The sequence below is a fragment of the Oryctolagus cuniculus genome, chromosome 19 (genome assembly GCF_964237555.1).
Source record: "Oryctolagus cuniculus chromosome 19, mOryCun1.1, whole genome shotgun sequence".
Lineage (NCBI taxonomy): Eukaryota > Metazoa > Chordata > Mammalia > Lagomorpha > Leporidae > Oryctolagus > Oryctolagus cuniculus.
The window spans coordinates 12,207,874-12,222,050 of record NC_091450.1 but is presented as its reverse complement, the minus strand read 5'-3'; the positions used below and the strand labels follow the sequence as shown (position 1 = coordinate 12,222,050).

Below are 14,177 nucleotides of genomic sequence, written 5' to 3'. Positions count from 1 at the left end.
GCTGGCCCCTTCCTACACAGACCCAGAGATGGAGCGGGAGCGGGGGGACAGGCACAGCGCCCGGAGGAGCCTGGCCTTGCAGACCCAGGGTGCGCACACACTGCTCAAAGAAGCCCGCTCTGTTCTCCCCAGGGGCTCCCTGCCCCCCGGGGAATTAAGCGTATGGTCCCCGGTGGGCTAACCTGGGCTCCGTGACCGACTCGGAAGCCTTACTGTTGGGCTAAGTGTAGGTGTTCCGCAGGGGGCTAACCTGGGTGTGTTATTCAGTAAGAAGCCAGCTCACTGGGAGTACGGGAGTGAGCACACAGCCGCCCAGCGGTCGGTCGAGCTGCTGGCCAAGGCAGTCCCCCTCCCCCTCTCTGCTGTTCTCTTTATTTATTTGAGAGACATGGCAAGAGCTCGTATCCTTTGGTTTACTTCCCGGTTCCCCTGCAATGGCCGGGGCTGAGCCAGCCCCAGAGCTGAGAGTCAGAAACTCAGTCCAGGCCTCCCACGTGGGTGGCAGGGGCCCAATCACTTGAGCCCTTGCCAGCCGACCCCCAGGAGCTGCACTGGCAGACGCTGGAGCCAGGGCCCCGGATGTAGGACATGGCCGTCCTGACTCACGTCTTGATGCCTGCACCAAACATCTGGCACCTCCTGGATTTTTTTTTTTTTAATGTTCAAGTTCACACGAGCTACACTGCTGGTTCGTGCCTGTGCCCAGGGGGAGAGGGAGGAGATGGGGGCTGGGAGGAGAGGAAGGGGCCATCTTGGGACGAATCAGCCATCTGGAGGCAGAGGCGGGACCCTGGGCATCATCCACACATCGCTCAGACGCTGAGAATGGGTGGCAGGTCTGCCCAGGGAGGCCCCCAGCCCAGGCTCATGGCCCTGCCACTGTGTATCTCTTGCAGGCTCTCGGAGTCAGCATGCAACGTGGCTGGGCTGCCCTCTTGCTCCTGCTGGTGCTCCAGGGCGGTGAGTAATGGCCCCTCCCCCACCCCCACCTCCCACGAAGCTGGCCTGCTGGGCTCCGGGAGGTGACCAGAGGCCACCAACATTCATTTCCTGGAAGCTGAGATGGGGGAGGGGGGAGAGCTCTGGGACCCAGAAGTGTGCACTTGAACCCGGGGGCCTCAGGTCTCCCAGTCTCAGTAGGGATGGTGGGTGTGGAGGCAGCTGCTGCTCCCAGCCTTGGCTGAGGGAGGAAGTCCTGCCTTTGGTCTAGCCTCAGTTCCTCCTCATGTAGCAGCCACTGGAGCCTGCACGGTGCTTGCGTCCCCTCCCTCCACGGGGCTGGTGGCGGGGCTGGGGGCTGGGGCTGGGGCTGGGGCAGTGAGACCAAAGGAGTCGAAGGCTGGGGGACCACAAGAAGCTGGCAGGACAACAGCCCAGCAAGGGGGTGCTGCCCGGGGATGGTGATCCAGGAGGTCTTCCTGGAGGAGGGGCCTGTGAAGAAGTCAGAGGCTGGCCCAGGGCGAGGAGGAACCTGGCGCGTCTCTGCTGACTCATTGGCATTTTTCTCTGGGTTTTACCCAAAGACCCAGTGCCTCAAATAACTCCCTCGGGAAACAGCTGGCAGGCTCTGTTTCTCTTTCTGACTGGCCGGTCTCTCTGTCCCAGCTCTAAAGTGCCCCATGGGGGCAGCCACCACAGCACCCCCCCACCCCGCCATCACCACGTGGCAACAAACAGCCAGCACCTGCTGTATACCAGGCCCTGAGCAGCTTGCGCCCATCCCCCACTCCCGCCCTCCAGGGGAGGCTCAGCAGAGGCCGGCAGAGGACAGGGGACAGGTCCACAGCCACACAGCCGGGCGGTGGCAGAGCTGTGGGGGCTCCTGACCCTCGGCCCCTCGGTCCTGCTGGAGATGGGGTCGTTTCTAAAGGATGGAAGTGCATTTCTCACGGTCCTGGAGCCAGCAGCTTCCACGTCTGGCGGGCGCTGGGCCTCTGCTTCTGGGGGGGCGGGTGCCTTGGGCGTTGGGTCCCTTCTGTGGCAGGAGGGACTGAGGGCAAAGGGGAGTGGACGCCGGGTGCCTCCAGCCCTTGGTGAGGTCACCTAGCCGTGCATGCGCGTTGCCAGCTGCCAACCTCAATGGCACCACGTTGATGATTAAATCTGAACATGGGAATGATTTATTTATTTCCAGCTTATTTGAAAGGCAGAGAGAGAGAGAGAGAGAGAAAGAGGGAGAGGGAGGGAGGGAGATCCCATCCATTGGTTCACTTCCTGGATGCCTGCAATAGCCCGGGCTGGGGCCAGGCTGAAGCCAGGAGTCAGGAACTCCATCCGGGTCTCCCCTGTGAGTGGCAGGGGCCCAAGTCCTTGAGCCATCTCTGCTGCCTCCCACGGTGCGCACCAGCAGGAAGCTGGAGCAGTAGCAGAGCCAGGACTCCAACCCATGCCCTCTGAGATGAGCTGCAGGCTTCCCAAGCCCCACCCCTCAACCTGGGAAGCATGGGGGACGCTCAGGGAGGCTGTGGCGTGGCCCTCTTCACCAGGCTTTGCTGCAGTTTCTTGAGTGGCTGCCCCGTTTCAGGCCCCTGTGGGTTGCCTGGGTGTGATCTGTCTAATACTGCCACAGCTCCTGGGGCACCTGTGTCACCTGCCTGGGGCTGGGGACAAGGAGCAGTTCTGAGTCGCAGGTGCACAGCCACTGTGTGTGCTTCCTGCTGTGCCCTGCACGCTGTCCCGACCCCGGGCGTCTCTGCTCGGTGGACACAAACTGTTTTATTCTTGAGAGAGAGAGAGATCCCACATCTACTGATGCACTCCCCAAATTCCTGTGAACAGCTGGACTGGGCCAGGCTGAAGCCAGGAGCCCGGAACTCAGTCCAGGTCTCCCACATGGGTGCAGAGACCCAAACCCTTGGGCGCTCACCCCTGCCTCCGAGGGTGCCCATCAGCAGGGAGCTGGAGCCAGGAGCCAGGTACTGAGCCCACGTCCTCTGCGGACACGGGTGCCCTCACTGTGGTCTCGGCCTCAGGCCTTCACTCTCTGCGGGGTCTGAGTCGCTTCCCTGTTGCTCCTTCCTCAACACTCTGGCCCAAGTTTGGTTCAAACCCTGTCCCTTGATGGCCCGCAGCCCAGCGAGGGGTGAGCCAGCCACTGGGAGCCTCCTGCACTCTTGGGTTTATTTATTTATTTGAGTTACAGAGAGGGAGAGACAGAGAGAGCTCTTCCATCGGCTGGTTCACTCCCCGAGATGGTCGCAACAGCTGGGGCTGGGCCAGGCTGAAGCCGGGATCCAGGGCCTCCAATTCAGGTCTCTGATGTGGGTGCAGGGGCCCAAGCACTTGGGCCATCCTTTGCTGCCTTCCTGGGGACATCAGCGGGCAGCTGGACTGGAAGCGGAGCAGCCAGGATGGGATGTGGGGATCACAGGTGGCAGCTTAACCACCCCTGTGCAGAAGCACCGGCCCCCAGCCCTGGGTTGAGTGTCTGCCCGAATGAGTGCTCTTTTCTCCACAAAGTGCCTGAACGGGCCGGTGGGCAACCCTGTAAGCCTCCCTGGAGGAGGAGGAACATCCCCCCAACCCTGGAGTGATGTGCGTGTCCACACGTCAGAGCCTGTGGTGGTGGCTGCCTGGAGGCTTGTGTTGAGAGGGATTCTGAAGCCACGTCGAGGGGCAGAGAGTGCTGTGATCAATTACTGATGTCTGCCACGGGTGTGGGTGTGGGGAGTTCACACAGACTTCCCTGGGCAGCGGCCTCAGCAGCGTGGCCTCATCTCAGAGCCTCAGTATTCTGGTCTGTGCACTGGGTGTCAGAGCAGGCAAAGGTCGTTCCCAGCCACAGAGTTCTTGGCTCTGGATCGAGGTTCTGCCCCCAGAGTGACCCCCAGGAAGGGAAGAGGGAAGACGCCCCCACCTCCTGGATCTTCACCAGCCCAGGAAAAAGCCACTGAAAGTGGGTCTGCTTGGAAAAGGGAACAAGCTTCTAGTACGGGGGGTGGGGGGGGGGGTGGGGGGGGCAGGGAACGCGTCAGGCGCTTGCATTTGCCCAGCAGAACTAAAAACAATTGCATGCTTTTGGCCAACGTTGCCGGGCGCCAAGCCTGCAAGGGTGCCTGTCTTTTAGAACAGAGTCGAAGAGCGAGGGGGCGGGGTCACCAGGCCGCCAGGGAGCCCACCCATCCATCGATGGCCTCTTGGTGGTGGTGAGGTTGGGAGCAGTCAGGGCTTCTAGAATGTTCTCCCCCTTCGCAGCACTGCCCGTGTGGCCAGCTGCAGGGCAGCGTAGGTGCCTATGCCTTCTCAGGGACTTCCAGCGACTTCATGGGGGCTGAGCGCTGTTGTGCAGTGTGGGCGGCTTCGGGGGCCATCCTGTGGGGAGCTGGACGGGACACTGCCCCAAGGGACAGTGGGCTGGGACTCAGGGCAGCTCAGTGCACTACGCTTCCTAACAGGAGGGCCTCGTCCCCATAGCCGGCCTTGACCTTGAGGTTCCTGCAGGGAATTCCTGGGTGGTGAGGACCCCCGTGCTGCAGGCTGACATCTCGCTGGCCCCTGGGTCTCCATCTTCATCCCTTTAAGGCGGTGGCAGTGGGGGAGGGGTGCTCCCAGCCCCTGGGCAGCCCCTGAGCCAGGCCCTCTCTCCCCCGACCCTCCAGGCTGGGGCTGCCAAGACCTCACCTGCTACACTGATTACCTGCAGACAGTCACCTGTGTCCTGGAGACCTGGACCCTGCACCCCTGGCTGCTCACCCTTACCTGGTAAGTGGCTAGGCCCTGCCAGCCCCACGGGTGCTACTCAGGGTTCCCACGGGGCCTCAGGAAACCGTGTATCCCATACATTCTAGGGCAGCTCAGGCTATAAAAAAATAGATGCCTTTCATTCTGTTACCTATTCATTCATTCATTTATTCATTCATTTGTTCAAGGCACACTGATGACTTTGCTGCCAGACACTGCCACAGGCACCAGGGATCCAACAGGGCCCAGGGCTCCCCTAGACCCCACACAGCCGGGCGGTATCTGGGAGAGAACAGCTGCAAACCCGGATCAGCAAACAGGACACCTGCTGGTGCGGGCAGGTGCGGGCAGGATAGGGCCTTGCATGGCCGGGTGCAGAGCGAGTGGCACGGGGCAGGCTCTGCTGCAGCCAGGGTGGGCAGAGCAGGTCCCTCTGCATGAGAGGGGGCAGCCTGTGAGCTGGGGGAGGGGCCGTGCAGGTGCAGACACCCTGGCCAGGGAAGGCCCCATGCATGTGCAGAACAGCGAGATCAGTGTGAAGGGGGCGGCAGGAGCCCGGGAGAGGGGGAGCTGAGCAAACCAATTTGTTTCTTTGAAAGGCAGAGAGACAGAGAGAGAGAAAAAGAGAGGTCTTCCATCCACTGGTTCATCCCCCAAATGGCAGCAACAGCTGGGGTCGGGCCAGGCTGAAGCCAGCAGCCAGGAACTCCATGTGGGTCTCTCATGCTGGTGCAGGGCCCCGAGCACTTGGGCCATCTTCTACCGCTTTCCCAGGTGCATTAGCTGGGAGCTGCTGGAGGATTGGAGCAGCCGGGACTCGAACGGCACCCATAAGGAATGCTGGCATCACGGGCACTGCTTAACACACTGTGGCACCATGCCAGCACCAACAGGGAGTTTTCAAGTCCCCAGACTGCTCTGTGAGAGGAGTGGATTTCAGAGAGGGCAAGCGAAGCAGGGACCCCATCCAGGCAGCCGTCCCCTGGTCCAGGCTGGAGGCTTGGAGAGCATTTATTCATGAGTGCCTGGTCCCCTGGAGGCGAGCGAGCTGAGCCTGGCACAGGGCTTCCAGGATGCTACAGGGGCGGGGACTTGCCCCTGAGCCCTGAGCCCCGAGCACCCCCCGGCCTGCAGCTGTGACCGGCCGCTGTCTTTGAAGGCAGGACCAGTATGGAGAGCTCCAGGACGAGGTCACTTCCTGCAGCCTGCACAGGTCTGGCCACAACGCCACACACGCCAGCTACACCTGCCACATGGATGTGTTCCGATTCATGGCCGATGACATCTTCAGCGTCAACGTGACGGACCCAACTGGCAATCACTCGCAGGAGTGCGGCAGCTTCATGCTGGCTGATAGCAGTGAGTACCCATGGACTCCAGGAGGGGCAGAATCTGGGTGCCCCACCATCCCTGTCCTCTGGGCGCACTCTCTCCCCGCTCCATCAAAACCAGCGTGTTCTGTGCCCTCCCCACCACATACTGTTCTGCTTTGTGGAGGTGCTACTTTTTACTAAGGTGTGATGGGTTGATACTTGGTTGGGTCTTAACCCCTAAGAGAAGCAGCAGATGTACTGGGCTGAGGCCAAGGACTTCTGGGCTTCAACTGTGGCTCAGCCCCTGCCTGTGTGAGTGACCTTGAACGAGGCACATCCCATTTGTAGAGGGAAATCTTTCAATCAGGACCCTCTGGGGTTCTGTCCCCAGGAGGCGAGTGCAGGGCACTGAATCATCAGGAAGAATCGTCTGAGTCCCCTCCCTCTCATGAGCTGCTGCGAGGCCTGGGACTTCCCTCCAGGGTGGAGTGGGCACAGAGGGTTGAGGGGCAGGGGAACCTGGCCAGCAGAGGTAGTTGTGTGTGCAGGCCCAGAACCAGGGAGGGCAAGGAAGGCTGGAGAGGTAGCTTTGGTTTGAAGTCTGTCCGTGCGTGTCCATGTGTGTCTGTGCCTGTCCACGTGTGTCTGTCTGTATGAGGAACTCCAGAGAGTTCACAGAGGGATGGATACTTGGCACAGCACTTAGGCCCCCTCTTGGGACACCTGCATCCCAATCAGGGTACCTTGCTTCAAGTCCTGGCTCCATTCCCAACTCCGACTTCCTGCTAATGCACACCCTGGGAGGCAGCAGGTGATGGCTCAAGTAGTTGGGTCCCTGCCGCCCATATGGGAGACCAGAATGGAGTTCCCAGCTCTTGGCTTCAGCCTGGCCCAGCCCTGGCTGTTGCAGATATTTGGGGAAGGAACCAACAGAAGGAAGATTATCTCTCTCTCTCTCTCTCTCTCTCTCTCTCTCTCTCTCCCTCTCTCTCCCCTCTCTTCCTTTCAAGTCAATAAAAATCTATTTTTAAAAAATTTGTGAAAAAAATGGAATTAAAAGACAAGTTTATTTTGGTGTCAAAAAGGCCTTTGAAACCATGCATACAAGGAGTCTTTAAAATGTTAATGGAAAATATTTGTTATTTAAAAAAATGCATGGACTTCAAAAATGTTTTGCAGCAAAATAAATTTAACAATTTTTTTTAATTCGGGAGGGAGTGCACCTGTCTGCTGGCTCACTTCCCCAGGTGCCCCAGTGCTGAAGCCAGGAGCTGGGAGAGCTCCCACTTGGGTGGCAGGAACCCACTGCTTGAGCCGTGACCGCTGCCTCCCAAGAACTCGCAAGAAGCTGGAACCAAGGGCTGGAGCTGGGATTCAAACCCAGGCCCTCCACCTTGGACACTGGTGCAGTGTCCTAACTGGCAGCTTCACCACGAAGCCAAACACCCTCCCCAGAGTTGTCTTCCAATTCCATTTCCCCACCTCTCTGAAGCCTCTTTCTTATGTGTGTGTGTGTGTGTGTGTGTGTGTCGAGCATCGAGGGAAAAATGGAACTAAAAAATAAAACTAAAGAATCTGAACATTCTTTCTCAACCTGAGCTCCATCAAGGTGGAGTCTCATTCACTGGGAATGGTGATGCCGGCCACTGAGCCCATAGCCCAAGGACAGGGTGCGTCTGGACTCTGAGCCCATAGCCCAAGGACAGGGTGCGATGCTGGCCACTGAGCCCATAGCCCAAGGACAGGATGCGTCTGGACTCTGAGCAGGTCAGTGAACTCTTTTTAAGGTTATTCACTGCAGAGAAGTGGGTGCCCCAGGGAAGAATTTTTTAGTAGTAGCAAATGCAAAGAAATCAGGAGGAGACAAATCAGGGATGCCTAATGACTTCCCGTAGAGATCCTTGCAAAATTGTGCACTTGCTGAGAGTGAGAAGTAGCAGTGTTTTCGGGGTGGAGGAGGGCCCTGGTAAAGCTTTCGTGGGCGTTTTTCTGCCAATGTGTTGGCTGACTTCCTCAAAACCCTCTCCTAACAAGCAAATATTGTGGTTCTGTGTCCCTCTGGCAAATGCCTTGAGCTTCCCCCCCGCAAGCTGTGGCCATGACCCTGGCTCTTGCTTCCACTGGATTATGCCTGCCTCTTGGTAACCGTTGATGTAGTCATGCTTTGTCTTCAGGATTGTACCAGTAAAGCCATGTCTCACATCCTGTTACACCTCCTGGGAGAAATCCTTCAGAAACTTGGTCCCACTTGCTATCTAATTTCTACGGACGGCGCTGCTCTTATCTGCAGCTTCTCTGTGGGGTCACAGCTGGGGCACCTGCTGAGCCGAAACGGCTGCTTTAAGCTTTAGGTGGGAATTGTGTGAGCTGAATCCGTTGAGATGTGCAGGATGTTGGCTGTGCATCTTCCTAGAGTAGGACACAACCCAGCGTGAGATGGATTTGTTCCTCACCCAGTGATGTGGCGCTGCTGCCGGCTATCTGTCTGTCGCCTGCTGCTGCTTTGGGCACTGTCCCCATCAGCTCTCCATAAAGCACCGGAGTTGGCGCCATTCTTCTGTCCTAAATTGACCGAAAGTTGGGTGCTTAGTTTATTCTAATTCTAGCAGAATTCCCGTTGCTTTGACAAGGGCTTTTTTCAAACTTGACATCTTATCTTTCTCTGTGTCCCAACCTGGAGCCTGTTCACACGTGACATAAGGAGACAGGATGGGTTTGGTTTGGTGCAAAAAAAAGTTTGAAATCCATGTGTAGTTTTTATGTAATAAACATTTCCATGAACTTGTTGAAGACTCCTCTTCTGTGTGTGTGTCAGTGTGTGTTTGTGTGTCTGTGTATATCTCTGTGTGTCTGAATGTGTGTATATCTGTATGTGTCTCTGTGTCTGTATGTCTGAATGCATATGTTGGGGTGTCTGTGTGTGTGTATATCTGCATGTGTATTTGTGTGTCTGAATGTGTGTGTCAGTGGGTGTCCACGTGTGTGTGTCTGAACATCTGTGTATGTGTCAGTGTGTGTCTGTATCTGTGTCTATGTGTGTGTATCTGTATGTGTCTCTGTATGTATCTATGTGTGTCAGTGGGTGTCCATGTGTGTGTGTCTGTCTCTGAATGTCTGTGTGTGTCACTGTGTGTCTATATGTGTCTGTGTGTCTGAATGTGTGTCTGAATGTCTGTGTGTGTGTCAGCGTGTGTCTGTGTGTCTGTATGTGTCTGTGTGTCTGAATGTATGTGTCAGTGGGTGTCCATGTGTGTGTGTCTGTCTGAATGTCTGGTATGTGTCAGTGTGTGACTGTATGTGTTTCTGTGTGTGTCAGTGGGTGTCCATGTGTGTGTGTGTGTGTCTCAGTATGAATGTATGTCAGTGTGCATCTGTATCTGCATGTGTGTCTATGTGTCTGTGCATATCTGTCTGTGTCTCTGTGTCTGTGTGTCTGCATGTGTCAGTGGGTATCTGTGTCCGTGTGTCTGAATGTCTGTGTGTGTGTCAGTGCGTGTCTGTGTCTGTATGTGTGTCTGTGTATATCTGTATGTGTCTCTGTGTGTGTCTGAATGCATGTGTCAGTGGGTGTCCGTGTGTGTGTCTGTGTATCTGAATGTGTGTGTGTGTCAATGTGTGTCTCTATGTGTCTCTGTGTGTGTCTACGTGTGTCAGTAGGTGTCCATGTGTGTCTGCGTCTCTGAATGTCTGTGTGTGTGTGCAGTCTAAACAGCCTCAGAGTCATACACACACACACACACACAGAGGAAGAAAGAGAGGAGCTAGGAATTATTTTGGTCAAAAAGTCCCATCACTGAAGTAGTGACACTGACAGTACCGCATGGACTGTGGCGTCCGCAAATGCCCGCCTCCTGCCGCGGTAGGCCCCACGGGAGCCCCCGTGTGTGTCAGAAGCTCGGGCAGCTGCAGAGTGCCCTGTGGTAGCCCCAGAAGCTCTTCTACTGATGTGGCAAAGCTTCATCCAGGGCCTACTGTGTGCTGGGCGCTGTTATTCTAACAGCTGGGGCATGGGTTGAACCAGGGGGACTGCTGAGAGCCCAGAGCTGGAGGCAGACAGGGGACAGAGCAGCAGAGGAGTCATGCAGCCCATCGGGGGTGGCAGACAGAAAGGGGGGGTCGTAGGGGCAGGGCCAGGTCTGCCGCTGCTGCTTGCAGGCCCCTTGCCCTTTGGCCCCTTGAAGTCCCCCCCTCTGTGACCCTGCTCCTGGTGAATTCGATGCCCTAGGAGAGAGGCAGCGGGGGTGGGGTCCCACTTCCCAGGAGAGGCAGTAGAGGTCCAGCCCGTGCTCTGCGCTGCTCAAGTTCAGCATGCAAATTTAGGATGGAGCAAAACGGGAACTTGGGCTTTGACTGTGATGCAGTACCGGCAGGGACCAGAGGAGCTGGGGACAGTGAGCCGCACCCACGGGGTGGCCAGCCATGCACACCGGGGCCCTTCTCACTCATGGCGCAGCCTCTGACCCCTCGGGGAAGCTGGGGCCCAAGGCGACCGGGGCCGTGTACAGAGCCGGCCCTGCCACTCAGTGGGTCTGAGCTTTGGGAATTGGAGCAACTGCACCTGCACCTGCGTTTCTAGGCTGCGGCTGGGTTTTATTCCTGGAAAACCTGCCTCATCTGCACTCCTGCGGGCCCCTGAGTCCTGGCCTCTGGCTTTCTTTAAGGACAACCCCCAAACTCCACTGCACGTGGGTTGAGTCCCTGCCTGCCTTGCACCCTGCCTGCCCTGATCCAGCCTGAATCTCCAGTTTCTCAGCCGAATAAACTGAGGCCCAGAGGCGGGGCTGCTCAGGGTCCCTGGGTCTGGGTCACTCACCTGGATCCCCTCCACATGGGCTCAGGCGTGGGTGAGGGGCGGGACTCACGCTGCCCATCACCCGATCTTTCTCACCTGCTTTATCTTCTGGGGGTTTCTCCTCCAAGTCAAGCCTGCACCCCCTTTCAACGTGACTGTGACCTTCCTGGGATACTACAATGTCTCTTGGAGCACCGATTATGAAGACCCCACCTTCTACGCGCTGAGGGGCAAGCTGCAGTACGAAGTGCAGTACAGGAATCGGGCCGACCCCTGGGCTCGGGTGAGGGCCGCGGAGGGCAGGGTGGGGGCGTGGGAGGAGGGAGGGCAGGGCCTCAAAGGGAAACCGAGGACACCCCCCATGAGCTGGGCTTCTCCTGGCTGCCCTGTCCTCCCCTCTCCCCGGAGGAGGGTACCCAAAGGGGAAGGGGCTGTCTCTGCCGCAGGCTGCACCCTGAGCCCTGAAGGGTCAGGGGAGAGAAGCTTCTTCCTGCTCGGCGCAGCCACAGGGGGGAGCTGTCGACACGGAGGACGGCCCAGGGCTGCGGCGTCCTGTGTTTAGGCTGCTCGCTGCTGGGAAACGCGAAGAGGGCCTGTTATTTAGAACAGTCGTGGCTGAAGGCTCTGGCTTGTTAAAGATCTTCATAAATGCCCTAGTGTAGGATGTTGTCCCTGTCACACACATGCATGCACGCACACACACATACACATGGATATGCACACATGTACCCACATGTGTGCACATACACAATGCACTCGCATGTGCACATACATGCAATCATATGCGCGCATACTCATACATGCTGTGCACACATGTACACATGTACACACGTGTGTGCATGTAATCACGTGTATGCACACCTACACATGCATGCATGCAATGCACCTGCACAGTGCACATAGTACATATACATGCAATCACATGTATGCACACACCTACACATACATACATGCATGCAATGCACTCACACACATGTGCATATGCACATATGGCACAGGACTTGCAGAAGCAGAGGTGTCTGTTGCTGTAGACTCTATACGCGTAGCTGTAGACTCCCAGAAAGACCCCCTGTTGCGAATGTCCATGTCTACTCAGATGTGTGTCAGTGGAGAATGTCTGGGCTATTGAAGAATTCCAGAATCCCACCGACTGGATCGCTTCCACTTAATCAGTCCCAGGAGAGACCCCAATCCCAGGACATCCCCAGTGCCTGCAGGGATGGTCCCGGGGCGAGTGGGGCTCCAAGACAAAGAGAGCCAAGTGTATCACGGGCCATGCGGGGGCATGCGGGGGCAGCGCTGGCTGACAACAGTGCATGCACGGCCAGCGCCTAGGCCGTGCCCTGGGGCACCTGGGGGAGACTTCTCAGCCGCTCTGTGGGGCGGGGCCTTGACTGGTGCGTTCCTCCCCGTGTCCTGGCAGAGTCCGGGGAGAAAGCTGATCTCGGTGGATTCCAGAAGCGTTTCCCTCCTGGCCCAGGAGTTCCGCAGAGACTCGAGCTACGAGCTGCAGGTGCGGGCGGGGCCCCAGCCCGGCTCCTCCTTCCGGGGGACATGGAGCGAGTGGAGCGACCCTGTCGTCTTTCAGACCCAGACAGAAGGTGGGCGTGCAGCTGGGGGGCGGACACCCCACTCCTGGTACAGAGTCCTGGTCCGGGTCCTGGTCCCAGAGGCAACTGCCCGACACTTTGGCGCCCCCTGCGGGCCGGGTCCTGGGTGTGGGGCTGACTGCTGCCTCTCGTGAATGATGGTGTCCATTCTGCGACACCCTGGGAGACACCAAGTCCCTTATCTGGGTTGAGGTGCAATCACACTTCAAGGCACCTGCAGCCCCGCCCCCTTCCCTTTTACTCCACCCATTGGAGGTTGGTCCGGTTTAACCCCTCGCTTGCTTCCCTCCTTCCCAGAGGCTAAGGGAGGCTGGGACCCTCACCTGCTGCTTCTCCTCCTGGTTGTCATGGCCCCCATCCTTGTCTTCTTGGGCCTGAAGATCCATCTGCCTTGGAGGTGAGGCCGGGCGAGCAGTGACGTGGGAGGGGTTCAGCCCCTCTGTGACTGGGCTGGTGGGGGACAGGCCTGTCAACCTGATGCCCATGACAGCGAGCGTGACAGCAAGCAGCTCCCGTGTACCGATGCAAAACATTCACTGCACCCTCTCAGTGGCCCTAGGAGCCAATGAGCACCACAGTTACCTGCGTTCTTACAAATGGGGAAACGGAGACACAGAACTGTCAGGGGCCTTGTCAGAAGTCACAGCTGGGGCCTGGAGGAGGCGGATGGACACCCTGCGCTGCCCACAGTGGGCCTCAGCTGTTCAGGGACTCCAGCTGAGGCTTGTCCTTGATCTGGCTCACGACTTGGGTTTCTGCTGCCCATTGCCACTGAGCGAAGAAGGCTGCTGGTCACTCATGCCCCAGCCGCATGCGTGCTGCCGCCGGAGCCCGGCACTGCACCTGCTGTTTGCTGAGCAGGCACCGGGCATGGCGCTCTGCAAATGTAGCCCGTTTTGTTGGTCTTCACCTGGATCCTTAAAGACAGAGGCAGAGGAATGTGAGACGAGGAGGCCGATGACAGCTGATCCTGCTGAGCACTGTGCTGGGTGCTGGGTGCTGGGTGCTAGGTGCTGGGTGCTGGGCCTTCGCTTTTTTTTTTTTTTTTTTTTTCCCGACAGGCAGAGTGGACAGTGAGAGAGAGAGAGACAGAGAGAAAGGTCTTCCTTTTGCCGTTGGTTCACCCTCCAATGGCCGCCGCGGCTGGCGCACTGCAGCTGGCGCATCACGCTGATCTGAAGGCAGGAGCCAGGTGTTTCTCCTGGTCTCCCATGCGGGTGCAGGGCCCAAGGACCTGGGCCATCCTCCACTGCACTCCCGGGCCATAGCAGAGAGCTGGCCTGGAAGAGGAGCAACCTGGACAGAATCTGGCGCCCCGACTGGGACTAGAACCCAGGGTGCCGGCGCCGCAGGCAGAGGATTAGCCTATTGAGCCACGGCACCGGCCATGGGCCTTCGCTCTTGAATCCAACCCCTAGCCCCGGGTGGGGGGCTCTCCGCCCATCCCTGGCTGGAGATGAGGAAGCTGAGGCTCAGTGGGGCAACCGGCTGCCATGTCCTTCAACTCCACACACTGTCAGGAAGCCATGAGAGAGTCTCGCTGCTCCCTTGCCCAGGGAGAGAAGGGAGGTGCCTGGGCTGTGTATTGGGAGAAAGCTGGGGAGTGTGCGAGTGGGAGGCCAGGCTGTCCTCTGCGTCTGGGTGCTATCGGGGCCTCACCCCCTCCCTGCCTCCCTCCCAGGCTATGGAAGAAGGTGTGGGTGCCAGTGCCCAGCCCGGAGCAGTTCTTCCAGCCCCTGTACCAAGGCCACAGTGGAGACTTCAAGGTGAGCAGCCCCCCCC

The 14,177-nt window shown here is 58.1% G+C and overlaps 1 protein-coding gene across 3 annotated transcripts in view; it reads left to right on the top strand.

The window, feature by feature from the left end:
• IL21R (interleukin 21 receptor) overlaps positions 1-14,177 on the top strand; it is a 34,422-nt gene that overhangs the window by 15,701 nt on the left and 4,544 nt on the right. For 2 of the 3 annotated variants that reach the window (XM_070064548.1, XM_070064547.1), the window contains exons 2-8: positions 897-960; positions 4,599-4,701; positions 5,840-6,039; positions 10,914-11,068; positions 12,209-12,386; positions 12,693-12,792; positions 14,077-14,161. In XM_070064548.1, the coding sequence (XP_069920649.1) occupies positions 912-960; positions 4,599-4,701; positions 5,840-6,039; positions 10,914-11,068; positions 12,209-12,386; positions 12,693-12,792; positions 14,077-14,161 (870 nt within the window). In that variant the 5' untranslated portion in view covers positions 897-911. The remainder of the gene's footprint in view (positions 1-896; positions 961-4,598; positions 4,702-5,839; positions 6,040-10,913; positions 11,069-12,208; positions 12,387-12,692; positions 12,793-14,076; positions 14,162-14,177) is intronic. The other variant, XM_070064546.1, reaches the window with a different exon arrangement.